This window comes from Leptonychotes weddellii, chromosome 5, assembly GCF_054177405.1.
Source record: "Leptonychotes weddellii isolate Sample4059 chromosome 5, ASM5417740v2, whole genome shotgun sequence".
Taxonomy (NCBI): domain Eukaryota; kingdom Metazoa; phylum Chordata; class Mammalia; order Carnivora; family Phocidae; genus Leptonychotes; species Leptonychotes weddellii.
This window is the reverse complement of record NC_138373.1, coordinates 115,961,849-115,988,472: the sequence shown is the minus strand read 5'-3', so window position 1 is coordinate 115,988,472 and position 26,624 is coordinate 115,961,849. Positions and strand designations below refer to the sequence as shown.

Below are 26,624 nucleotides of genomic sequence, written 5' to 3'. Positions count from 1 at the left end.
CATTTTAAAACCAAAGCTTCAGCATGCCAAATTATAGCTAGTCTAAATTATGTGATTTACCTTAGCACGTACAGGTAGCTGCCTCTGAAACTACACCTTATTTAAGTTACAGTGTCAGGTTAAAATTATTGTAAATTATAGGTAAGTGGAGTATAAGTCCTATTTTCAAATTTTCTGGAATGTTATTGCTAATACTTTATGGGTTCTAAAAATAGAAATTATATGACTAAAAGTAAATTGGCATCTGTATATTTATTTCTGTACACACATATATACATATTTTTGGATCTGTGATATTAGGCAGAAAAAAAGGGTTAAGTTATTCAGTAAAGCAATGTGGTTGGTAACATACTCAGTGGAACCTTATATGTATTACTGTAACACCAAGGGCACCTGGGTGGCTCAGTTGGTTAAGCGTCTGACTCTTGATCTCAGCTCAGGTCTTGATCTCAGGGTCATGAGTTCAAGACCCATTGGGTTCCACACTGGGCGTGGAACCTACTTAATTACTGTAACACAATTAAATGTAAATTTAGAATATCAAAGGCAAATGTAAAAACACTGTTCAGTAGGTAGTAATGTCAAGTTTATTTATTTACATGTTTATTTGTTAATTAAAAGTTTTTTTTCCTAGCTAAGGATATAAAATTTCTTTGTTATAAAGTGAACCCAGTCCTGAGTTATACTTCAAAAAACCAGCCAGGTATACTAGTTTCAAAACTTGCTTGTTGATTGCTTGTGAATTCTAGGTTATCTTTTGTAGTTAAAACTTACTTCCATAAACAGAATTGTAATATGATATCCAATTATAGTTTATAACATTTATGTTTTCACTTTAATGTATGACATATTTTAAGCATAAAATGTTTAAATTATTTCCATTTTAGTATAATAAAACAGATGACCCTTTAAAATTAGAAGCAGAGATGGAATCAAAAGAGTCAAACCAGCCTAAAAAGAAGCTTACGACTTGGAGACATCAAAGGCTTGGGTACGTATTTTAGAGGAAAAATATCATGGTATTTAGATGTTCAACATGGTGAAATATTTACTCTCATTTCATTTCTGTTAGGAAGGTGAATTCTGAATATAGGGCAAAATTTCTGAGCCCAGCCCAGTATTTATATAAAGCCGGGGCTTGGACCCGTGTGAAGGAAAACATACCGGATCAGGTGAGTATACATAAGCTCAGTAAGCCCACATTTTCTTTTTTTTTTTTTTCCCCAAAGATTTTATTTATTTATTTGAGAGAGAGAATGAGAGAGAGAGAGAGCTTGAGAGGGGTAGGGTCAGAGGGAGAAGCAGACTCCCCGCTGAGCAGGGAGCCCGATGCGGGACTCGATCCCGGGACTCCAGGATCATGACCCGAGCCGAAGGCAGTCGCCTAACCAACTGAGCCACCCAGGTGCCCAAGCCCACATTTTCTTTGAGCCTGTATCTCAGTTTAATTTCACAGTGAGTTTCATTTAGTAATAGAGAATACAGTTTAAAGATGTGTGATACAATAGTAGCACTGAAAGTATCAGGAACTTAAAGTTATATGTTAGGATATAATTTATCAGTATGTTTACTTTTTTTATATCAAATAGCTCCTTTTTCAACTAGAGATTTTTATGATTAAAGTCTTTTAAGTTAAAAAGGCTTTTTACAATCCAATATTTCATTGTGTTAATACAACTCAGCTTATAGAATTAAAGCGTTGTAGTTTTCTTAATAATATCCAGACCTCCAGTGTCTCAACTGAAGATTAATTTTCAAGATTAGTTTGTCTGACAGTGGCATCTGCTGGCGGTGTGTATTGTGACTGTAAGCATAAGGGAGGAGTGGTCTGTGCTGATAGAGGTTTGAGTTCTAGTGTTGGGATACCCCGACATATGGGAGAAATTCTGAGGATCCTAAAGAAAGATTTGAGGGAAAGGGTCATCTAGAATTGGGAAGCTTCTTACAGTCAAAAACAGTGGAGTTTCTGGTTGTTGTGCAGTTACCATCTTTTAAACCCCATCTTGATGGTTTCCTGCCTTTTCTGTGTGAATAAGCAAAAGTAAACAATTTAGACTTTAGTCAACACCCCCCCCCCATCATTGTGGAGAGATCATTTGGATGGGGAATGAATCTTTTATATAGCTCTGTACTTCAAGCCATGGCTAACAGTTGCATGCCATGAGCCTCTGGAGGAAGGCTTTGGCACTTTGAGCGGCTGGCTCTTGGCATGGGCAGCCCCCGGGCCAATGTCCTGGGGAGAGTCCTGTGTTCTGCGTGTTGTTTCAGGACATTACTTGATTCCTTCCACTGTGGCTGCCCCTCGTGCTCTCTCCTGCCCTACGTGAGCGTGGCTCAGCAGCAATACAGGCACAGTAAAAGGCAAATCTTGAAGCTGTCCCAAATATTGTTGGAGGCAAAATTCATGTATTCACCCTGCTGAAATAAAGTTAAAAATAAGAGCATCGGGAGCAAGCCTGATGAAGCAAAGGAATTGCGTCAGTGAAACTCCTGAGCAGTTTATGGCCATGCCAGACCTTGGCAAGGAGCTCTGAGCAGTCTCAAGGGGAATGAGGAAAGGCCGGGGGCGGAGGCAGGGTCCAGAGCGTGGCAATAGACGGCTAGTGTGGCCAGTTAATAGGTGTTAGCCACTGGCCTGTTATATTTAGGGGCTTCACTAGGTTGAACTCATGAGAGGCTCCTTGTTGTGGAAAGATTATCTCTTAGTCTCTGAGACATCTTTAAGATGAGCTGGTATTTAGGCGTCAGATCTAAAAATTTAATGGACTAGAGGATTGTTTTGTCTGGAGTCATGATAAGGTGATAGTCCTTATCCTGCCCTGATGGAAGAAAACATTTCTGTTGATGTTAATTTAAGACCTGTCTTTTCAAGGTTTCCTATTATAACATCTTGGTAACATGACTTTTTTAGGCTTTTCAAAAAAACTCATTGCTAATGGTGGTGGTTAGTGTTTAAATTAGTGCGATTGTTTGCCTTAACCTCTGTGGGCAAAATAATTCAAAAAGTGAGTTGGAACTAGAAAAGAATAAGAAGTTTTAGCTAAATTATATCACTGATGGTGATAGCTGTTTCAGTTGACCAGGTCATAGATATTTAATATGGGCCGTATTTTACTTAAATCTTAGATTTTATTTTTAACTTGAAGACATTTACTTATGTGGCTGCTTATGAGGTATCCAAATATAAGGTACTCGCTCATTTTCCCTCTCCTAATGTTTCATGAAGGAATATTATTCACACTCTTCAAATGCACTTGGACATCAGTGACTTTATCATCATTAGAATATTAGCTTTTTGAGTCCTGTTATAGTTTCTGGTCCATATGTCATACTCATTTTCTCCTATGTTGTTTGAAATATTAAACTTTTTGAATCTATTTATAGTCTAGTGCCTGGGTATTTTATCCTAAGACCCAACTGTCAGTTCATATAACATCACAGTGGTTGGTTTTATTTGCCCAGTGGCTGTATATGTGTTATGTCCATCATATAACCACTGGCACTACTGCTTTTTAAGATGCCCACTTAAAGGGTTGTTTTTAATAATAACCAGCAGTTGTGATTGTCCGGTTTCATCCTTAGAATAACTGCTGAACCTGTGTTAAATTTCTTTTTTCTTGATTGTTAGGTAATCTTCTAATCATCCAAACTACATTAATTGAGATACTTTTTCCTAACGTGTCTTCCACAAATAGGACCTTATTTCAAGATAAAGTTCCACATTTGAGAGACATGCTGTAATTTGACAGACATTGTAAGGATGGCTAGGCATAAGGTGACTCATTTTGATGGGGATGACTTTTGGGGGGAAAAATTTTATTTTTTAATCTTTCAGTTTTTAAAATTTGAATTTCCTGTATATAAATTTTTAAATAACTTAGTTGAATTCTTATTTTGGGAAAAGAAATTCAGCAATGAAAACATTTTACTTCTTACATTTATATCCTGTAATCTGATGGTGTTACTTGACTTGGAAAGGGATGTGTGTATTGTTTTAATTGAGTTTAATTGAGTTCATATCCTTTTTAGTGGCTCTGCTTGTTGGTTGTAGGGATCGTTCTTGATATTGAGTTCATACCATTAGGTTTTTTTCTTTTTCTAGTAGAACAACTTGCTTTAGGAAATATCAACTTTCTATTTTTCCATCCTAGTTTAGGATCATAGAAATCTAAAACTAGGTATTTGTAAGCCACTGTTACATTAGCACTAAGATTATTAATAAAGATTGTGATAAATTTAAAACATTGAGATTTGAATGTCATTAACAAATAGAACTGAATAAAGTTTTACAGAATTTCCCTAGGATCTCCTTTTTGAAAAAAAATATTGTTGACAAATAAAACCAGATCACTGGCACATGGAGGGATATTTACCCATCTTCTCATTCATCAGACAGTAGGTCCTCCCACCTGGATGGAATACAGCCTTCTCTGCTGCTCTTCCCTGCCCCCCCAATACAGTGCAGGGCTGATGAACCCCCTTTTGAACCACTCCTTCAATTTATATCTCCTTTGTTTATTGCAGCATAGACCATCCAGTATTATGATGATAATTTGTCATAGAGGAGGAGGTCTGCCTCCTCTATCGGACTATGAGCACATTGAGTGCTGTGGGGACTTTCTTGCTTATCTCTGGCTCCCAGACATCCAGCTCAGGCCTAGCACTTAGTCCACACTCAGGACACTGAGGATGTGCTGCATTTTCCTTCACATTGTGGAGTTCACAGGTTAATGGCGGAGAATGATGAGAGCCATTAATTCCAGTAGAATGAAATAAGTACTAACGGGGATATGCATGAAGAGAGATGAGAACGGAGGAGGAGGCTGTGCTAGAGCTTGAAGATTTGACCATGTAGGTGATGGAGTAGCTGTGAGACATTTGAAACACGAGGGGATTTAATAGAAATAAACTCTGGATTATATCAAGGCACTTTATAACAAGGCCTCTGCATTCACAATGCCCTGGTGAGGGGGCGCCTGGCTGGCTCTGCTGGTAGAGCATGCGACTCTTGATCTTGGAGTCCTGAGTTCAAGTCCCACATTGCATATGGAGCCTACTTAAAACAAAAACAGCAAAACACCCTGGTTGGTATTTCAACAGATTCAAACTGTATGTCTCAGTTCCACCTGTTAAATGCAAAAACCACTACTAGGAATTTAAATTTTAGGAATGAACAGAAATGTTAGATGAACATGGCTCAATTTTTCTTGGCAGTGAAGAAAATATCTTGAATTATCCTTCAGGAATGTTTCAGGTTTGGTTCATTAGAACAGTAGGACCCTGCTAGGATTATATGGTTTCTTATGCCACCATGACAGATGTTGTCCTTTGCTTTGGCTAATTCCCTACAGATGTAAGACTTTCATCCCTTTGCATTCAGGAGTGTCTCCTTAAGGAACTGAGGATGTGTTTCTCTAGTTGCTTTTGCAATGCCAAGTTTCATTATTTGCTTTTTTGCCTGTAAGTGAAAGACAATTTTAGCAGACAGTATCTGCATATCCTTTTAATGTTATTATCCCATCTTTATGATAGGAAAAATTGAGTTTTTGAAGAATAAATAAAGATGATTTTAAACAATTTTAAGCCGCAACTTAATTTTTTTACAAGGTGGAATTGAATTTAGGGAAGCCAGCAGGTGGCAGTATGGTGTATAAAATGAAAGGGTTTCAAAGAGTATAAAAGGCTCCTTTCCGTATGAAAAGATGTTATTTGCATATTAGGGAATTCAGATTACCTTATAATTCATCAGAATATTATTTTGTATTGTCACTTTGCTGAATATATCACAATTTTTATTTAATACATTTTTTAAAAGTTGAGGTTTTGCTGATGCCAAGGGAACCTTGAGGAAGTTGGAGAAGGAAGCCTCATGATTCTCTCACTGGGGGCTTGTACGGTAGTAGAGCTGTTGTGGAAGCCAGGAAATAAAGCCAGGATAGGGTTTCTGGCATGTCCTACTCTCACTACTCTTCCAGAGGTGGGCAAGTAGGAAAAATAATTAGGTTACCTGTTGTTGATAGCACTCCAGCCATGCAAGAATGTGGCTGGTGTTCAAGGTAATATTAAGATATCTTCCTCTGTGAATTAAATATTACTAAAAATAATTTAAAAATATTGATTGACAACTTTGTTATATATTTAGAAGGAAGGATAATAAGGTATTTCATTGATTCCCATTAATATTCAACTATGGCATTAACCTGTCATTAAGTGTGTTTCTGTATTCCTCTCCTAGGCTTCTCTAAATGCCATGTGGTATGCGGAGGTTGGTTGCTTTTGAGTTTTTAAAAACTGTAATAATGCATAGAGTACTTGTATAATTTCATTTGAAATATGAAGTAGGTGTCAATATTTTTCTTAGCTGCTACAAATTCTTCTTCCTGCCTGCTGGCCTGAAATAAAATAACTGCATTGCGCTTTAGCTTGACTGTTTCAGTTTCTGCTTAAAAATGCACATAGTCTGACGAATGTCTGTGGCTCTTTTTGCCTGCCTTTCTCCTTGTTCTCTGGCTGTATTTGTGCATCATCTTTGATAAGCTATGTCGTGATATTTGCAAAGGAGCACTTAAAATAATACACAATGTCTCAACTCTCCCGCGTAGGTTAAAGAACTCCGAGAGAAGGCTGAGTTTTATAGGAAACGAGTTCAAGGAACACATTTTTCTCGGGACCATCTGAATCAGATTCTGTCTGACAACAACTGCTGTTGGGATGTCTCCTCCACCACAAGCTCAGAAGGAACCATTAGTAGTAACATTAGAGCTCTAGATCTTGCTGGGTGAGCTATGTTCTTTGTGGATGGCACAAAAGTATGTTGTAGCTTAGGTAGATCATGGAATCTTATAGGAAATTGACATGACCATTCAAAATTTGTCTTCTGGTCAAATGGAGATACGCCAGCCATTTATTACATTTCATTATTTTTAGTGTATTCTCTGTGAAAAGTAAAGCTGTGTGTAAATAATCCATAGTGTAAATCTGGAAGACTGGACTTTATACTATATATATATGTAATTTTTATAATATTTCTTTGGGGTAGGCTAGGAATGATTATGCAATAGATGGAAAGAACGTTAAAAAGTAAGAAGAAGAAAAGGTAGCGACAACAATGACACCTTAGAGAATATAAGCTAGTGTACATCCTGTTACCATTCATCAACAGATTTCCGTGGCTAATAAGACACTTAGGCCCTGATTCTGTGGGACAGTTCTCCGCTCTTTTGGGTTTTAAAGTGAACGTTATTAAGAGAAATGGCACATTGATTTGTAGCAAATAAAATAGTCTTTAGTTCTTATGGTATATTAATAAAGTCATATAAGCCGAACTGAACTATAAGTTCTAATTATGACATCTGATTTTAAAAGTTCATCACAAAATCCATTCTTTAGGGGTGTCTGGAAAAGATTATCTAAAGTGTAAAATTTGAATCAATTTGCTTGATCCACAAGTATACTTGAGTTTGTGCATAAACCCTAATTGAGTAAGTGAACAAGTTAGACCATGTGGAGTCCCCGTTTATGTGTGTAAATGCCAGTCGAGGACACACTCACGAGTGTTGTCAGCAATCGTACAGGCATGCATGTGTGAAGGTAGGAGTGAGAGGAGATACATATATTTTATTTTGGAGTATTTTAATAGAAAATCCAAATTGTAGCTTTAGTTTATTATACTGTGAAATGAACTCTTAATTAGATTTCTTTCTTTAGTATCTGGGCAAGGTAATATCGGTGGGAAACCTAGTTGTGAACACTGGAAGGGAATGACAGACTCTCTAAATTTGGCATAAACTAGAAATCTCAAACTCAAGTTTGAAACTGTTTTTGTTATGCAGAGATCCTACAAGCCATAAGACTTTGCAGAAATGTCCTTCTACAACACTGGAAGAAAAAAGGCCTGTCTTGGAAGAGCAGCCGCAGAAAAATACCACAGAGAAATTGGGCATGTCAAATGCTCCCACCGTACCTGTTAGAAGGCGCCTGGCGTGGGATGAAGAGAACCCCAATGAAGGCACGCAGAAACAGCCGAGAGAGGAGAGGGAGGAGGAGGAGGAGAAAACAGAAAAGGACAAGCAGGTTCATATGGGAGAGCTGGAGAAGTTGGAAGTACATGAAAAATCTAAGGCAGACAAGATAAAAGAAGGGTGAGAGTTTTAAATAGTTGGTATATGGAAGCATTATGCACACAGTTAATATTTTTTGTTTTGTCACTAAGTACAGTGGCTTACACTCTTGGTTTTATGACTAATAGAGAACAGATGTTACTTTAATGTCACAAAGCAGGCATTTTTTTAATATGATTTATAATTTGTTTGACTCAGGTATTTGAGTCACCAGTAATTAGTAGTTGAACGGTTGAATACTGTGAGCTACTGGGGGAGGAAGTAGTTAGGGTTATTTTCATTTATGTCCCGCTGGTTATGATTTGCCAGATTTGTAAATGTGTCTGGGAGAATGGCTTTCTTTATGACTTGAGGAAAATAGCTGATATTCTTTAATATCAAATGTTTTGCCAAGAAAGAAAGATAATATTTTGTAATATTAAAATAAGTGGTTTCTGCAGATAGCTAATTCTTGTTGGTTTATATGTTAATTGCTTTAGGGAGTGGTTCTTTACCACTGATAATGGTGCTTTTTGTTCATAATCCAAATCCCTTCTCATTCCGTCATGAGTTTTGTGCCTCATAGGAAACTTAGGCCCTGATTTAATGGAAGAATTCTCTGCTTTATTGTTGCTGACTTGCAGTGATCTTCCCTCTTTTTCAATATTCAGTCACTCTTAACTGCATGTGGATTTGTTATTTTTTCAGAAACAAAATGGTCTTATCTTATAAATTGTATATTTTATTATTGCACAGTAATGACAAAATATTTTTAATCCTATTTTCTGGAGGAAATGCTTCATAGTAGCTTGTTTGGACTTGTAGGTCAGATTCTTCTTCTGTATCTTCTGGAAAAGGAGGCCGGCTTCCTACTCCAAAGCTAAGAGAACTTGGTGGAATCCAAAGGACTCATCACGATCTCACCACTCCAGCTGTTGGTAATGGGCAGACACTGTAGTTCTTATTTTACCTGCTTTTTCTACATGAGAATTTAGTTTGAGACCTGTTGTCTTCTGCATTTTTCCAGGTGGTGCTGTTTTAGTGTCTCCATCTAAAGTGAGGCTCCCAGTCCCAGAGCAGAGGAAAAGAATGTCTTCTCAGGATGGCTTAGAAACTGCAAAGAATGATTTTAGGAAGGTAAATATTTATATTTTGGGAGAAAAAACATCTTTAGGAAGTGATTATTTTAGTCACATGTAACAAATGAATAATAGGTTCAGATCTTAGGAAATTCTGTATGTCGTATGTGAAGATGATGCTATTAACCTGCTTTGAGTAAGGCAAAGGCACTGAATTGTTTTTTCTGACAGTAACATTCTATTTCTGCTGATACACTTTTTTTTAAAAGATTTTATTTATTTATTTGAAAGAGAGAGAGAGCGCATGAGCAGGGGGGCAGAGGGAGAGGGACAAACAGACTCCCCGCTGAGCAGGGAGCCCAATGTGGGGCTCAATCCTAGGACCTGGAGCTCATGACCTGAGCCGAAGGCAGATGCTTAACCGACTGAGCCACCCAGGTGCCCCTCTGCTGATATACTTTTAAATCTTGTCAATAGTGACTCAACAGGAAGCGAGAGAAGAAAAATAATACTTCTTATTGAGTATCTGCTGGGTGGCAGTGGTATTCCAGCTATGTTCCAGGCACTGTTTTAGCATTGGAGATACAGCAGTGAAAGAAGCAGGCAAAAATTCTGGCCCTTATTGAACTTCTATTCTAGTGGAGAAGAGAGACGATAAATAGGATAACCAGGTGCAATACATAGTGTTTTAGACAGTGGTAAGTAGTAAGGAGAAAAATAAAGCAGGGGAGACCAATAGGAAGTAGCCAGGGAAGTTCTCACTGAGAGGGTGGTGTTTGAGCAGAATCTGAAGTGGGTGAGAGATTGATCCATGTGCATATGTAGGAAGGCATTCTGGGTAAAAAGAACAGCAAGTGCAAAGTCCCTGAGGTGATCAGGTACCCGATTCCTTGGGGACCAGCCAGAAAGCAAGAGAGGGAGAGTGTGGGCAGTGAGTTCGGAAGCATAGTGGGGAACTAAACTGTATAGGGCCTGATGGGTCATAGCAAAGACTTTGAATTATATTCTGAATGAAATGGGAAGCCTTTGGAGGGGCAGAGGAGTGATACGATTTGACTTAGGTTTTCCCGTGGTTACTCTAGCTGCTGTGTTGGGAACAGACAGTAGGGATGTGAGAGCAGGGGCATGAAACCAGATAGGAGTCAATTACACTATCCAGGCAAGAAGTGATGGTCGTTTGGTTCATACTGGTAGCAGTGGAGGTCGTGTGATGAAGTCCGATTCTGGATATGCATTGAAGGTGTAGCCGACCAGATTTGCTGATGGTTAAGATATAGCATGGGAGAAAGACAAGAATCAAGGATGACTCAAGATTTTTGGCCTTTGCGTAAGGATGGAGTTGCCACTTAACTGAGATGGGGAAGACCGTGTAAGGAAACGGTTTGTCAGGGAAGACTAAGAGTTCTATTTTGGACACATTGCATTTGAGAAACTTACTAGATGTACAAGTAGCCATAGGCAGTTGCCTTTCCAAGTTTGGAGGGTGGGAGGGGAGGTTGGGCTGTAGCTGCAGATTTGAGTGTGTACCGTATCAATGGCACATAGTATGTGAGGCCTTGAGACTGGGGGAGATCACCCGGGGAGTTGGTACAGATGGAGAAGTGTACGTGCAGACAGGTGTCAGCCGCAGTTTTTTCATACTGGGAAATGGAGGTGTACCCAGCAAAGAGGCTGATGAGGAATAGCTTGAGAGGCGGTGGGAAATCGGAGACTGTGGTACCTTGGAGGTGTCAAGGAGGAGGGAGTGTCGGGCACCTGCGTGGCTCAGTTGGTTGGGTTTCTGCCTTCGGCTCAGGTCATGATCCTGGGGTCCTGGGATCGAGCCCTGCATCGGGCTCCCTGCTCGGGGGGGAGCCTGCTTCTCCTTCTCCTCCCTGCTCGTGCTCGCTGTCACCATCTCTGTCTCTCTCTCTCAAATAAATAAATAAAATCTTAAAAAAAAAAAAAAAGGAGGGAGTGTCAGTGCTACTGATGGATCAGTAAGGTCTAAGAACTGGTGATTGGATTTAACAACATGGGTATTATCGGTGGCCTTGACAAAGGGCAGTTTTGGTGGTAGGGAGGGACAAAAGCCTAAATGCAAGTGAGTTCAAGAGAAATGAGAGGAGATCAGAGGCAGTCATCACAGACAGTTCTTTTAAGAGTCTTTTCCATGAAGGGAAGCAGAATCACTGGTGGTAGTTGGGAGTGAGGTCAAGATGAAGGAGGTAACAGCACATTTATATGTTGACAAGAACAGTTTTTTTTTTTTTAAGATTATTTATTTGAGAGAGTGACAGAGAGTGCGAGCAGTGGGGAGGGGCAGAGAGAGAGAGGGAGAAGCAGACTCGGGGGCTCGATCCCAGGACCCTTAGATCATGACCTGAGCCAAAGGCAAACACTTAACTGAGTGAACCACCCAGGCGCCCCAACAAGAACACTTTTTTTTTAAATTTTATTTTATTATGTTAATCCCCATACATTACCTCATTAGTTTTTGATGTAGTGTTCCATGATTCATTGTTTGCATATAACCCCCAGTGCTCCATTTAGTACGTGCCCTCCTTAATACCCATCACCAGGCTAACCCATCCCCCCTCCCCCCTCCCCTCTAGAACCCTCAGTTTCTCAGAGTCCATAGTCTCTCGTGGTTCATCTCCCCCTCCGATTTCCCCCCGCTTCATGCTTCCCTTCCTACTGTCTTCTTCTTTTTCTTAACATATAATGTATTATGTTTCAGAGGTACAGATCTGTGATTCAACAGTCTTGCACAATTCACAGCGCTCACCATAGCACCTACCCTCCCCAATGTCTATCACCCAGCCACCCCATCCCTCCCACCCCCCACCACTCCAGCAACCCTCAGTTTGTTTCCTGAGATTAAGAATTCCTCATATCAGTGAGGTCATATGATACATGTCTTTCTCTGATTGACTTATTTCGCTCAGCATAATACCCTCCAGTTCCATCCACGTCGTTGCAAATGGCAAGATTTCGGTTTTTTTGATGGCTGCATAATCCAACAAGAACACTTTTTTTTTTTTTTAAGATTTTTTATTTATTCATAAGAGACAGAGAGAGAGAGAGGCAGAGGGAGAAGCAGGCTCCCCGCTGAGCAGGGAGCCTGATGCAGGACTCGATCCCAGGACCCTGGGCCATGACCTGAGCCGAAGGCAGACACTTACCAACAAGAACACTTTTAAAGAGAGAAAACGCTGATGCAGCCCCAGCCACAGGCCCTTTACACCTGTGCCCTGAGTGCCCTGCACCACTCGAGATGTTGCACAGGGTCTGGGGAGGAGCGAGTAGAAGGGTTGATTTTAGGCACTCTGACAGTTCCTTCATTGTTACAGAGGAGGCAGAATACGTGAGCACTAGGGAGATGTGGTGGGGGCTTTGGGAAAGTCTCTTTGGATTGTTTCTTGGTGGCACATGAAGAAAGATCCTGGCTGAGAATGAGGCTGGGGAAGAAAAGGTTGGAGGTTTGAGTAAAGAAAAGAAGACATGAAATAGTCTTTTCAGAGAGTGGGAGAGGGATTGGGCCAGGGAAATGTGAGATAATGCAGGGTAACATAAAGGGCCCATTTTTGGCTAGTGGTCACAAATTTGATGTTGATGAGTTGTGTGTTTTTCTCCAGCATGTTTGGCTGCAGAGGTGCAGGATAAGTAGAGAGTTGGATTTAACTGGGGTTCATGTTTTGTCAAGGAGGAAGAGGAAATGAGAAGGGGGCTCAGGGAGTTAAGGTATATGCCGGGAAGTGACTATGATGATTGGCCTTGGAGACTGAGTTGGTTAGGGCAGAAAAATAGGACTTGGGAAGGTAAGGCACAGTGCAGAGGTCACAGGATCAGTGGAACGTCTTGGCAGACTTGTTGAAATTAGGGTACCCATGGGGATTAGTTTTTTTTTTTTTTTAAAGATTTTATTTATTTATTTGACAGAGAGAGACACAGTGAGAGAGGGAACACAAGCAGGGGGAGTGGGAGAGAGGGAGAAGCAGACTTCCTGCGGAGCAGGGAGCCCGATGTGGGGCTCGATTCCAGGACCCTGGGCCATCACCTGAGCTGAAGGCAGACGCTTAACGACTGAGCCACCCAGGCGCCCCTGGGGATTAGTTTTAAAGGTAGGAGGTGGTGGTCAGAAATTGGAAGTCTGGAAGCTTCTTGGAAGTCAAGGATGCTTCTTAGAAGAAATCCTAATTGGGTTGAGATACTGAGGAAGAGGAAAAGTTGATGAGGTAAAAAGGGTGGAGAAGAGAAGCATAGCATGTGTCAGTATTCTGTGGTGAGAAAGAATATAGGGTTCTTTTTTTTTTTAAATTTATTTCAGAGAGAGACAGAGAGAGAGTGTGCAAGCGATTGTGGGGAGGGACAGAGGAGAGGGAGAGAGAGAGTCTTAAGTAGACTCCTCACTGAGTGGTGGAGCCTGATGCAGGGCTTGATCTCATGACCCTGAGATCATGACCTGAGCCAAAACCGAGTCGTATGCTTAACAAACTGTACCACGCAGGGGCCCCCGTAGAGTTCTAAGAAACAAAGGCAAGTATAGTGTGTGGCAGGGAGTAGGTCAAGATAAGTCTAGAAAAGATAGCAATATGGAAAATTTTTATCATTATCTTGAGAGCAATGGAAGCCATTGAAATATTTTAAAGACCTTTCTGGTTACAATGGAAGGCAAGAGTAGACTGTGGTTACCCTTAGAAGGTCATGGGGGTAGTTGAAGTAGGACATGTTGATAGCTTGGACTGAGGAGGGTGGGCATGGACAGAAGTGGATGAAACTGAAGAATTGGGTAAGGGAAACAACATCAAGCCTTGGTGCTGGGTTGCATCATGGGGGGGCGGTGCAGTGAGAGACCATGAATGACTTCTAGGTTTCTACCTTGCCCAACAGGATTGATGGGGAATACCATGTACCGAGTAAGAGAGCTCTGGACAGAAACCACCTTTGGAGGGGGACATCAGGAATTTCACTTTCATTCACTCAATTCGATATGTAATGTGCTCTTACTATGTGTCAGGCACCGTTCTAGTATCTTGGGGATTCATTGGTAATCACGACAAAATCCCTGCCCTCATGGAGCTTACCTTTTCATTTTGAGAAATAGATAATTTTTTAAAAAGATAATTTCAGCACAAATAAAATCACAAAGGACCTCTGAGATGTGGGTGAGGTTGCTTTACATTGGGCCGTCAGGACAGGCACCTCTGAGGAGGTGACATTTTAGCTAAGACCTGACTCATGAGGGATGTGTCCAGGCAGAGATTAGCGGAAACTGTTCTCCAGTTTGAAAGAGCAGTAAGTACAAGTGTGCAGCAGTGAGAGTTTTAAAGAGTGAGAAGACCAGTGTGACTGGGGCGAGGAGAGGGTAGGAAATGAGCTTTAGAAGGGAGGGTGGGTAAGGAGTGGGGATGTTATTCTGAGGCACTTGGAAGCCCTGGGAGGGTTTAAAGCTACACAGCAAACATCTGATTTACGTGATAAAATCATTCAGTGGAGAATGGGCTGTATGGGGAGTGGGATGGTGAGGCCATTGAGAAAGCTTTAGGCTCAAAAACGGATCACCAAGGCCATTAAATTAAACTTGGGAACCCCATATGTTACAAATATTCTAGAGATTTCATTCAGGCCTTTTTAGCAATTATGACAGATCTCAAATTCTATGTATATATGTAGAAAAAGAAAAAATAAATCAAAAGAACAGTTTTCCTAAGCGATACCTGTAATTATAAAAAGGGAAGCAAGAGGAAGATTTGTGGTTTTATTTTAGATCTTGATTTAAAAAGAAATGTTTGTTGGATAAGACCCCAGGCCTTCTCTACTTTTAAGCAGTAAGTTCTTTCATTGCAGAAAAAGATATCTCTGGGTCAGAAAGCAGTGTTTTTAATATTGTGTTGATACACCCAAAGTCAGTGAGTAAAGGCCACATTTACAAGGAATAACTAGGAAAGTTTGGAACTGTGTTTGATTTTACTGGTTTGAATTCTCCTAATAAGTAAAATTATGCAAGGACTTTTAGGATAGTGATACATTATCATTGTGGAAAATAGAAGATACTGACCAACTAAACAAAATAAATGCTTTCCTCCCTACTGTTCAGGGCAGCCACTATTGAATGTTTGAGTTCTTTAGGTATATAGTGTATTTGGCTATTGTGCTGGAGATAAGGTTTCATAATCTGTTTTTTCTCACTTGGCAATGAATTGTGAACATATTTACATATCATTATATATCACTTAAAATTAAGTTTTAAAGGTGACATGATATGCAACCTGTAGTTATACCGGTTGTTTATTGTTGAAAGCAATTTTTTGAAAACTAGATGCCTATTGTTATTTCTTAAGTTTTTGTTTTGAAAAAATGCTATAAAGAAATTGTCCTTTAGCTGCTTTTTTGTTCATATTATCTCTTTTTGTGTAAATACTCTCCAAGTGTAACTGTGTGATAAAAGAACACAAAGTTTAACCAGCGCCTGGGTGGCTCAGTTGGTTAAGCGACTGCCTTCGGCTCAGGTCATGATCCTGGAGTCCTGGGATCGAGTCCCACATCGGGCTCCCTGCTCTGCGGGGAGCCTGCTTCTCCCTCTCCCCCTCCCCCTGCTTGTGTTCCCTCTCTCGCTGTGTCTCTCTCTGTCAAATAAATAAATAAAATCTTTAAAAAAAAAAAAAAAGAACACAAAGTTTTAAGGCTTTTGCTGTTTCTCCAGCTCCCTGGAAAGATTGTGCTCCCAACAATACTCTAGGAGAGTGCCAGTTTTTCCACATCCTTGTCAGCACTGGGTATTATAGTATGGCTTTTAAAAAAATTTTTAATCTTTTAATTTAGTAAGTGAAAAATTAGTATCTTGATGCTTTTATTTTGAAATTATTTGATTACTAGTGAGGTAAGATATTTCTGCTATTTGTAATTTATGTCTGTACAAATTGCTTATATATATCCTTTTTCCATTTTTAATTTATCTTTTTTTTTAATTTTTAAAATTTTATTATGTTATGTTAGTCACCTACAATACATCATTAGTTTTTGATGTGGTGGTCCACGATCCATTGTTTTCGTATAACACCCACTGCTCCATGCAGTACGTGCCCTCCTTAATACCCCTCACCGGGCTAACCCATCCCCCCTCTCCCCTCCCCTCTAAAACCCTGTTTGTTTCTCAGAGTTTATCTTTTACTACTTTAAAAGAAATATTTATGGAGCAATGATAATTCATTGTCAATATATAAGTTATATATTTTCCTCAAATTTGTGATTTAAAATTTTTTTAATGTTTGTATATTTTTATATAGCTAAATATGTTTACCAATATTGGTTGTTGGGCTTATAAAATCTTCCCCATGCAGAGGTTACATAGATTTTACCCATAATTTCTCCTATTGCTTTTATGGTTATATTTTTTGTGTTTAAAGTTTTGATTTTTTATATATATTACAGACACATATCTGTATTTTTTTTTTTTTGTCACTTAGAAAGAAAGTCACGCTATATCCCTCCTGACTTCTCCAGCTGCTGGTATAAAAACAGTTGATCCTCTGCCTTTGAGGGAAGATTCTGAAACCAATATCCCCAAATTTGCTGAGGTAACTCTTCCAGTTTCAAAAATTCCAGAATACCCAACAAACACACCTGGGCAGTCTCCTTCTCCACCCTGTGCTCCATCCTACTGGCATCCCTCCCGTCGAATTCAGGGCTCTCTGAGAGATCCAGAATTTCAGCATAATGGTAATTATTTTGGTTTTAATTTTTTGTCTTTTGAAATGAAAGTGTATACTGATGGGTACAAAGGCTTAAGTAAGTACTCTATGTTAATAAATTATGTTACCTAGTATTTTAGTTAATGTAACAGGGGATTTCTTTAAATGGGAAAAGTCTCACTCATCTCTCTGGAACACTCAGCTGTGCTATAACCCCAGTTTACTTCTGTATAAGTGTGAGCTTCCTTCCTTCCTTCCTTCCTCCCTTCCTTCCTTCCTTCCTTCCTTCCTTCCTTCCTTCCTTCCTTCCTTCCAGATTTTATTTATTTGAGAGAGAGAGAATGAACAGTGGGGAGAAGGAGAGGGAGAAGCAGGCCCCCCGCTGAGCAGGGAGCCTGATGCGGGGCTCGATCCCAGGACCCCGGGATCATGACCCGAGCCGAAGGCAGACACTTAACGACTGAGCCACCCAGGCGCCCCAAGTGTGAGGTTTCTTTCAAGTTCTTTCCTATACACATAGAGGCAACGCACTAGATGCCAGCAGCGCCCCTTTCCCAGGTGTGACATCTAAAAATGTCTTCAGATATTGCTAAATGCTGCCTAGATGGAGAATTCAAGGTCATAAGTTATTTTCCTTTCATTTTATTAGGCATTGTTGTGCTCTTTTCTAGCTTCCACTTTTGCTGTTGAGAAGTCTTGTGCTCTTCTCATTTTTGATCATTGTGTGTGGCTTCTTTTCCTCTGGCATCTTTGGGGACCTTCTCTTCACATTCAGTGCTCTGAACTTTTACCACAGGTCTCCGTTTTGCTAGTACTCAGTGGACTTTTTCAGCCGGGGAAGTTGGTTCCTCACTTTCTCAAATTAGTAATTCCTTCCCCTCCATTTTTTGTTTCCTCCTCTTCTGGCAGTCCTTGTTACTCCAAGGTTGGACATGATCTTACTTATCTTACCGTTCCTATTTTCCATCTCTGTCTTTTTATCTTAATTTGAAAGGGTTACTCATTTTTATTTTCTACCCCTTCTTCTGAGTTTAAAAATTTTTTTTGCTATATTTTTAATTTCTAAGAATTTTTTAACCCTGTATAGTATACTCCCTTATTCAGCATCCTGTTCTTATTTTATGGATGTCATTCTATCCTTTTGAAGAGATAAGTGGTATATAGAATTCCCCTGTTTTGAATATGGTACTCTTGCCCTCAGTTGAACCTGTGTCCTTCAGTCAGAGTCGCTCTGATAAATCTTGCGAGATGAAACCTCCATTCCTCTTTTGGGAGGAAGGGCAGTTAGCCAACTGTGCAAATTTAAAGAAGGATTTGGCAGCCTGTTCTGTAAACCAGTTTCCTGGTTCAGTCTTACCTTCACTCCAACTTTCAAGAGTACTTAGTACTCCTAAACCTGAGCCAGGAGAGGAGAACAAATTGGTGGCTTCTTGGTTTCCTTCCTCTGCTGGCTTAGGATTCAGCTTAGATATGACGATAACACACGCACTGCTTTTCTGTTTGCTTTCCATTTTCCAAAATTTTGTTGCTGTTTCATTGTCTTTCATTTTCTCTGTCCTATGGGTTTATGTCATTCTTGATAAATGTGTGTAGTCCATCTACCATCTTTAAACAGAAGCCTACAGCATTCTTGAGACACCTGGGTGGTGTAGTCAGTTAAACGTCCAACTCTTGGTCTCAGCTCAGGTCATGATCTCAGGGTCATGGGATCGAGCCCCACGTCAGGCTCTGTGCTCAGCACGGAGTCTGCTTAAGACTCTCTCTCCCTTGGGGCACCTGGGTGGCTCAGATGGTTAAGCGTCTGCCTTCGGCTCAGGTCATGATCCCAGGGTCCTGGGATCGAGCCCCACATTGAGCCCCACATCGGGCTCCTGGCTCAGCGAGGAGCCTGCTTCTCCCTCTGCCTCTCTCCCTGCTCATGCTTTCTCTCTCTCTCTCTCTCTCTCTATCTCTGTGTCTCAAATGAATAAATAAAATCTTTAAAAAAAAAAAAAAAGACTCTCTCTCCCTCTCCCTCTGCTCTCGACCCCCCCCAAAAAATAAATAAATCTTTAAAAACAGAAGCCAGGGGTGCCTGGGTGGCTCAGTCGGTTAAGCGGCTGCCTTTGGCTCAGGTCAGGATCCCAGAGTCCTAGGATCGAGTCCCGCATCGGGCTCCTTGCTCAGCAGAGAGCCTGCTTCTCCCTCTGCCTGCCTGCCACTCCCCCTGCTTATGCTCTCTCTCTCTCACTCTCTCTGTGTCAAATAAATAAATAAAATCTTTAAAAAAAGATAAAAATAAAAACAGAAGCCTACTGCCTTTCTTTCAACTTAGTATAGATCAATATTGTCACTGCAAAGAATTCTAGAAATTTTCTATTGTTTGTTTACATATTTGCTAAGCACATTATAAATTAGTGAATGGTCTGTTAATAATAATTTCTATTAAAGTATAAAATTAATAAAATTTTTGACAGTCTACTTTCACTAAGGTTTTCCTGTAAATAAGATATACTGTTAGGTGGCTTCGAAGGATAATTTTTTTGCCTTTTTTTTTTTTTAAGTGGGAAAAGCAAAGATGAACAATTTCCAGTTGCCTCAGCATGAAGTCTTTAATGATGAAGGTATTTCAGTAGTAAAATAACATATGACCAAAGTTATGAGGTTTTATTATATGGTAGTTTATAGTAGTATTATGATCTTAACATTGGATTAGCATTTTATAGTTTACAGAGCACTTCCACAGATATTATTTCATTAGATCTGGAAATCCTGTGAGGGGGGGTAAAATTATCCCCATTTAAAATGAGTAAACTGGGACCTAAAATCTTGAAGAATTTTTTTAGGGCAAACAGATGATAAGAGAGATTATGCCTAGCATCGCGCCTGAGATCGGTACTCTTTCTGTTTTTCCATCCTGGCTAGCTGGAGGCTTAGGAATTTGGTCTAGCATATCTGTTATTTTTTTCAAATATCTGTATATTGTCAATTTTCAGTTCTCAAAAAAATATGATTAGGGAAATGGACTTTTTTCTTGTGTAGCATTCTGACAAATTCATTTGCTTCTAATAGTGGCAGGAGGAATTTTGAATTCCTGATGTGAACAATCAAAATTATTATTTAATTCATCCTAAAATGTATGAAATTACTGAATTTATAAATTTTGGATATGAAAGTAACTTTGAATTAATACTTTATGTATTATAAGTTCATATACATTGAAGATTTTCTCTTAGCAAACTTGGGACTTTTTTCAGAATTCAGTGAGCTAGAAATAAAGTTATTATGTTTTAAAATGCAAACATCTGGACACTTTGAATCCAGTTGTGTTTTTTTTTTTTTTAAGATTTTATTTATTCATTTGACATCAGTTGTGTTTTTTTAATGGAAGAACAGTGTTTACAAAATAACCGTATAATAGATTTGCTTACTGAGAATGAGGAATTTCTGTAATAATGAAGGGTAGCATGTTAAAGTCAAACATTATTTCTACATTAAGTGATATTATTTTGGAAACGTGGTGTAAGCACTATGTTAAGGTATAGCATTTTGTTTTTAAAATGCTTATAAAAGCTTTTTGCTGAGAATAGCTGTGCTTTTTAAAGTAGGACAAGACAGTATGATGATGAATTGTTTCCAAGTAATACTGAAATCACAGGCCATGTGTTTTAGGTAATGACATTGTGGGATTTCAGGCAGGAAACAGAATGCTCATTTAGCATTAAAGTGTTTGATTTCTAAGTATGGTAAACTTGGGAAATTATAGTGAACTATGCTGAAAATGTTAATATCTTATATTTTAATAATTTTTTCTGACAGAGTCAATATTGACATTACAAAGCTTGATGCTTTTAATTTTGTTAATGTTATAAAACATAGTATTTTTATTAGAGGTATTTTCTACACTGATTATAATTTTTTCATTGCAGATGAGGACAGATTATCTGAGATCTCTGCTCGCTCTGCAGCTTCTAGTCTCCGGGCTTTTCAAACTCTGGCACGAGCTCAGAAAAGGAAGGAGAATTTCTGGGGCAAAACATAATTAAATATCTATCTAGTTGAGTTGCTTAACAATCTAGGGCACCATTGGCATAATTTTTCTTTATTGCTTTACTGTGTTGAGATTTTTCAAGTGTTTGGATTTTTTTCCCCAACATTTCCTACTTAAAAAGAATTGGTTGACTTTTCAATAGCCATTTCAGTTTACTTGGAAAATTTTAACACAGGTTCATACAAATTCAACTTAAAGAATTCTTTTGACACCTATCCCAAAGTACAGAGACATAGATTTCTTCACATGTTGTAAGTTTTGTATCAAGGATAGCTGGTAGAATTGTGAATTTTACCTATCCACAGAATATTCTAAAAAATGAACAAAGTGAAGTAAAAATTAAGATCCAAGTGTGACGTATATATTCCTTGAAGATTGGTTATATGTATCTTTATGATTTGTAGATGTCATAAGATGAATTTGTTGTTCCTGTAACTTTTGCTGTAGCATTTCTTTTTATTTTAGTACCTTCTGTATGTGGTTGCAGTGTTAAAACAATTGTACTTTAAATTGAAAATACGAGCTGTATATATTTTTCTTATTTATGTAACAAAGTTTGCTGAGAGAATACGTATATTTTTGATCTTTGTGTGTATTTGTATAAGGACTTTGGCTTACATTTGAATAATGTCTCAATTTTGAAAAATTATTTGTATAATGGAGAGTTAAAACTTTGTAGACATTTTGAAATAAAAATTGATCAAGTATTTCAGTTCTGTTTGTTTGAAGTGTTTCAAGTTTTTGGCTTCTCCAGAAAGTTACTACATGGAATAAATAATTATCTTTTAGAAACATTTTACTCATAACAGGTTAACGAAATGTTCTACTTCTTTTGCAGCTGTCCAGATGCAACAAAACTTGAGTCCACAATAATTTTGTATGAATATAGGAAAAATACAGCATTTCCAAGGCAGACTTATTTTCAAAAGTTTAACACATACTTTTTGACTATTCTTTACTCATAGGACACGTTCTGTTTTCTTACTCTTTACTTCATCTTGCAAATCATAAATCTAATTTTCTGAAAAATGTGAATTTCATAAATGTTACATGTGATGTTTACAAGAATACACAGAAGGTACTGAAGATAAAATATACAAAATATTCATGCCTGTTGGTTAGAGAACAAATGAAAAGTCTGTTTTAAAGTGCTTAATTTTGTCAAAAGTGCTTTTGCAAATCATTGATTCATAATTTATTAAAGATCTTATGAGGTTATAAATAATGGCATACAAATATTTGCTTACATCTCACTGACTTTAAAATAGTTTGTTGATAGAAGTTATTAAGGCCCTAAAGGTGGGAATAAAAGTTAGAAATTAGTGTGTAATTGCAGTTTAGAACACAAAATTATTTGGCTTTCATGCACATACGTATTGAGGCATATTATCTGTAAAATAAGTTTGCAACTTATTTTCTTCGGTGTCTCTAGAAGCTTAGAGGTATTGTCTTCTTCCTCAAAAGTTGGTTAGTTTAGTTGGTTACAATAGTTTTCATGACCACCGATCTACAGTAAAGAAAGGAATTATAGCTAGCTTGCAGGGAATTGTGTAAACACAGTCTATGTTACCTAAGCTACAAACTGTAAAATATGGGTACAACTGTTCAATAAGTCTCACCACGTGAACTTGCTCTATTGGATGTTCGTTGGATTAGGGTATGGTTCTTACGAGGCTGAGATTATCCCCAGTCTCTGGGTGACAATTTTGCTTTGAGTATACTGCTGACTACCTCGTAAAAGCCCTACTCAGTGGCCCTGGGGAGAGAAGAGTGTTGAGAGATTAGTACTCTGTACTGAAAGCAGCTCAAAGGACATGCATTTGAGTTGGTGGGTAAATAGTTACATGAGAAATATGCCATGATACTTGCTGGAGTTTAGGAGCTGGCATTGTTAATTTTTAAATTGATTTTATTAAGGCATACTTTTATGTACAACAAACTGCAATCGGGGGCGCCTGGGTGGCTCAGTTGTTAAACGTCTGCCTTCGGCTCAGGTCATGGTCCCAGGGTCCTGGGAATGAGCCCTGTGTCAGGCTCCCTGCTCAGCAGGAAGCCTGCTTCTCCCTCTCCCACTCCCTCTGCTTGTGTTCCCTCTCTAGCTGTGTCTCTCTCTGTCAAATAAATAACATCTTAAAAACAAAAAACAAACTGCAATCATTAAAAAAAATTACAGCTCAATGAGTTGGGAAAGAATGTATACATCTATGAAACCACCCTACAACCGAGATAAATTATTATAGTTCCATCATCCTAAAAGTTTCATTTCCCTCTGCAGTTCAGTCCTTCCCTCCACCCCCAATCCCAAGGCCATCACTAATCTGCTGTCAGTATAGTATGCAAGAATTTTATATAAATGGAACCATCTTTTACATTGCTTTCATGCAGTGTGTTTTTGGAAGTCCTCTATGTTTTGCCATTTATGTTCCCTTTTAGTCCATTCACCTACTGGTGGACTTTTGGATTGTTTGCAGCTTGGGACTGTAATAAATAAAGTTGCTATTTGCAAGTTTTTGTGTGGATATACACTTTCATTTCTCTGGAAAATAGGTAATTCAGTATTTATTCATCTTTAATATAATTTCTACTTTGAATATACATGAAAATCAATATTTTAAGCTGGTGGCTTGGTCTTTTTGTCAAAATTGGTATCTCACAAGCTAGACTGGGGAGCAAACATCAGAATCACAGTGGAAAGTTTTTCCAAAATGCACACACCTGTGCCTCTGTTCTTTCACCCATCTTCATCCTGGATGCTGAGATTCTCGTGTGTCCCTGGTTGAGAACCCAGATAAAAATGCACACATACGCATGTATGGTAGGCTTTGCATGTTCATTTCTGATATCACCTCTGGATCTCTTAGGGAATCTGAACTCCAAATTAAGAACTCTCGAATGCTGATTTTGAGGGTTAAGGATAAAGAACATGATAAATATGCTTAGTACATGGTAGGAAATGTTACCATGAGATTTAAGTATAAAGATCTTCATTTTACAGATGGGAAAATGCTGTTAGATTAAATGACTGGACCAAGATCTCATAGCTGGTGAATTAAATCTAGGCCTTCTAGAAATCTACCTGTGCTGCCTATTCTAGAGAATTTATGCTAAAGTTTTGAGTCCTACTGTGATCACTTCTCTCTCTGGTTGATTTATTTGGGAGTTACTCTTAATTTTTGAAGTGTCTTTCTAGTTGGGAAAAGGATATATGGGCATTGAATTATTGTACAAATGGATTCAACCAGAATGAAAGTAAGTCAATATTCAAAACAAGTTTGCACTTATATAGAGCATGGGTGTGGTTGGCTACCCAGGATGCTCAAGGAGGATTATTTACCTTTGTTGTAGTTGTTGACACCCCAAGAAATAGTTATCCTGACTTCTGGAAGTTTACCAAAGGAACAAATAATCTAAAATGGAAACTGATCCTAGAATCGTTTACATTTGGTTTTGGAATATGTTATTGGTACTTTTATGTGAGGTGGTATTAGTCATGTTAGCATGCTCAGGGCCCAGTTTTTGTCAAATTGCCATCACCACTCACTTTCCCAAGATGAGTCAGCTGTGCAAAGGCTACTCCAGGCAGAGGAACAGTCTCTGTCATTGGACTAGTTAGGGTGGTGTTCTGCCAGGCCTGGTCACGTGAGAAGCCAGCCAGCCCCTCTAGCTTAACTCGTGGATGAAAAGCAGGCTGGGGTTATCTTGCTAGTGTTGAACTGGCATTCTGGTCTTTCTCCCAGGGTGAGTAGAAGCATAGAAAGATCAGCCACTTTTATTCCTCTCAGGTTGAGAGCCAAACTTCCTATAACCCTATTTCATATTTCATTTCCTCCCTGATCCTGCGAGGCCCACGAAGGACAGCAGCCTCTCTCAAGCAGAGGGCAGCTCTCCCATAGTCCTACCCCTGCTATATGGCAGGCAAGAGGGAAAGAGTAGTCATCCCAAAGATGGCCTTCACTTCTCTTCCACGAAATGCTCCATCCACTAGTCCCATCCATGGCTTCATTATGCTCCAGACCCAGCATGTCCTTGGAAATTGACTGAGAGATGAGAACTGGGGGCACTGAGGTGCCTTTGGAAGTCAGAGCATGAGGCCAACAGATAGAGTGATATTTGGGAGGTTTATAACCAATTTGAATCACATAATGGACAATCTAGATAATGTTGGGAAATTGTTCAGTTTTCCCCCATTATTCTACACCCGCTCATATGTTGGAGCTGGCTTCTGGGCCAATTATTAAATATTCAGAAATGTTGCGAGCAGGTTGTTAAACCTTCAGTAGTTTGAAATTGGCCATGGTGGGAGGCTTTATACCATAGAAATCAGCTAGTGCCATAAACCAGGGCTTCCGCCCCACCTATCCACCAGAGGCAGTTTCAAGCCCAGCGATGTGACCACTATACCAGTCCCTGATTTTATTTTTATATCATTTGCCTGATAGAAAACAGTCAACTTCAGAAAGGAGAAGAGGAAGGCCAAGAGAAGGTGCTATAAACCATTCGCATCTTCCTTAGTTTATAAAGACAAATAGAACATGATTTCACTCATACGTGGAATTCAAGAAACAAAACAAATGAACAAACAGAAAAAAAGAGATAAACAAACAAACAAAAAAACCCCAGACTCTTAAATATAAGAGAACAAACTGGTAGTTGCCTGAGGGGAGGTGGCCGGGGGTCGGGTGAAAGAGATAAAGGGAACTAAGAGCACACTTACCAGGATGAGCACTGAAACATGTATAGAATTGTTAAATCATCATATTTTATACCTGAAACTAATATGACACTGTATGTTAATTATACTTGAATAAAAAAAAAATACTTTGGTTTAGTTTCCTTTCTTGGCTGAAGTCCACCTAGAAAATAAAAATAAGCTACAAATAGCAGATAATAGATTGTAGAGGGAGACTATCCATGATCCATCCATGGTACTATCCAGAAGTAGGGCCCAGGAGTCTGTGTGTATAATCTTCCAAGTGATTCTGATATTCAGGTAGTTTAGGAGCTACTGGCTTTGGGGTTATAGTAACCTACGGTCAAATTCCAACTCTACCTTGAGCAAGTTGGTTAAACTTCTTTGACTCTGTGTTCCTCATCTGCAAGAGTTAAGATTCCATGGCTTAAGGTCTCTAAAGGTATTTCATATCCCCTATTCAGATACTCAAAATGCTCTATTGTGTTGAAGGCAAATTTTCATTAAAATAATGGGGGCAGGGGTGGAGAGCATGTTTTAGAGAGGCTAAGTTTAAATCTAGAAAGCAGGAGGCAGTGTATCCTAAAATTGTGGCATCTGGGTGCGCCTGGGTGGCTCAGTCAGTTAAGTGTCTGCCTTTGGCTCAGGTCAATCCCAGGTCCTGGGATCCAGCCCCACATCAGGCTCCCAGCTCAGTGGAGAGCCTGCTTCTCCCTCTCCCTCTCTTGCTCCCCCTGCTTGTGCTCGCTTTCCCTCTCTCTCTCTCTATCAAATGAATAAATAAAATCTTTAAAAAAAAACTGTGGCATCTGGCATCAAAGCCCTATCTGTGATGACCTACATTCAGCTCACATGGAGGCAGTATGGGGTAGGGGTGGTGAAATGATTTGTCTATTTCCGTTATGTGGTAAAGCAAAAAAGACTACAGTCTTGTGACTCAGCAACTCTAGAAGGTGGAATCAATTACCTGAGATACGCAAACTGTATCAGTGTAACCATGAGTTGGAGATGTTATCAGGAATGAGTCAGGCAATGCGGAGGTAAAGGACCCAC

The 26,624-nt window shown here is 39.1% G+C and overlaps 1 protein-coding gene across 3 annotated transcripts in view; it reads left to right on the top strand.

Annotated features, from left to right (window-relative positions):
• SAXO6 (stabilizer of axonemal microtubules 6) overlaps positions 1–21,593 on the top strand; it is a 33,451-nt gene extending 11,858 nt beyond the window's left edge. The window contains exons 6-15 of one of the 3 annotated variants that reach the window (XM_081822031.1): positions 888–991; positions 1,073–1,172; positions 6,236–6,265; positions 6,603–6,778; positions 7,833–8,141; positions 8,925–9,037; positions 9,127–9,236; positions 16,627–16,737; positions 19,395–19,454; positions 20,760–21,593. In XM_081822031.1, coding sequence (XP_081678157.1) covers positions 888–991; positions 1,073–1,172; positions 6,236–6,265; positions 6,603–6,778; positions 7,833–8,141; positions 8,925–9,037; positions 9,127–9,236; positions 16,627–16,737; positions 19,395–19,412 — 1,071 coding nt within the window. In that variant the 3' untranslated portion in view covers positions 19,413–19,454; positions 20,760–21,593. Of the gene's footprint in view, positions 1–887; positions 992–1,072; positions 1,173–6,235; positions 6,266–6,602; positions 6,779–7,832; positions 8,142–8,924; positions 9,038–9,126; positions 9,237–16,626; positions 16,880–19,394; positions 19,455–20,759 lie in introns of all 3 variants that reach the window. The other 2 variants (XM_081822029.1, XM_081822030.1) reach the window with 2 other exon arrangements.
• The last annotated feature ends 5,031 nt before the right edge of the window (positions 21,594–26,624 follow it).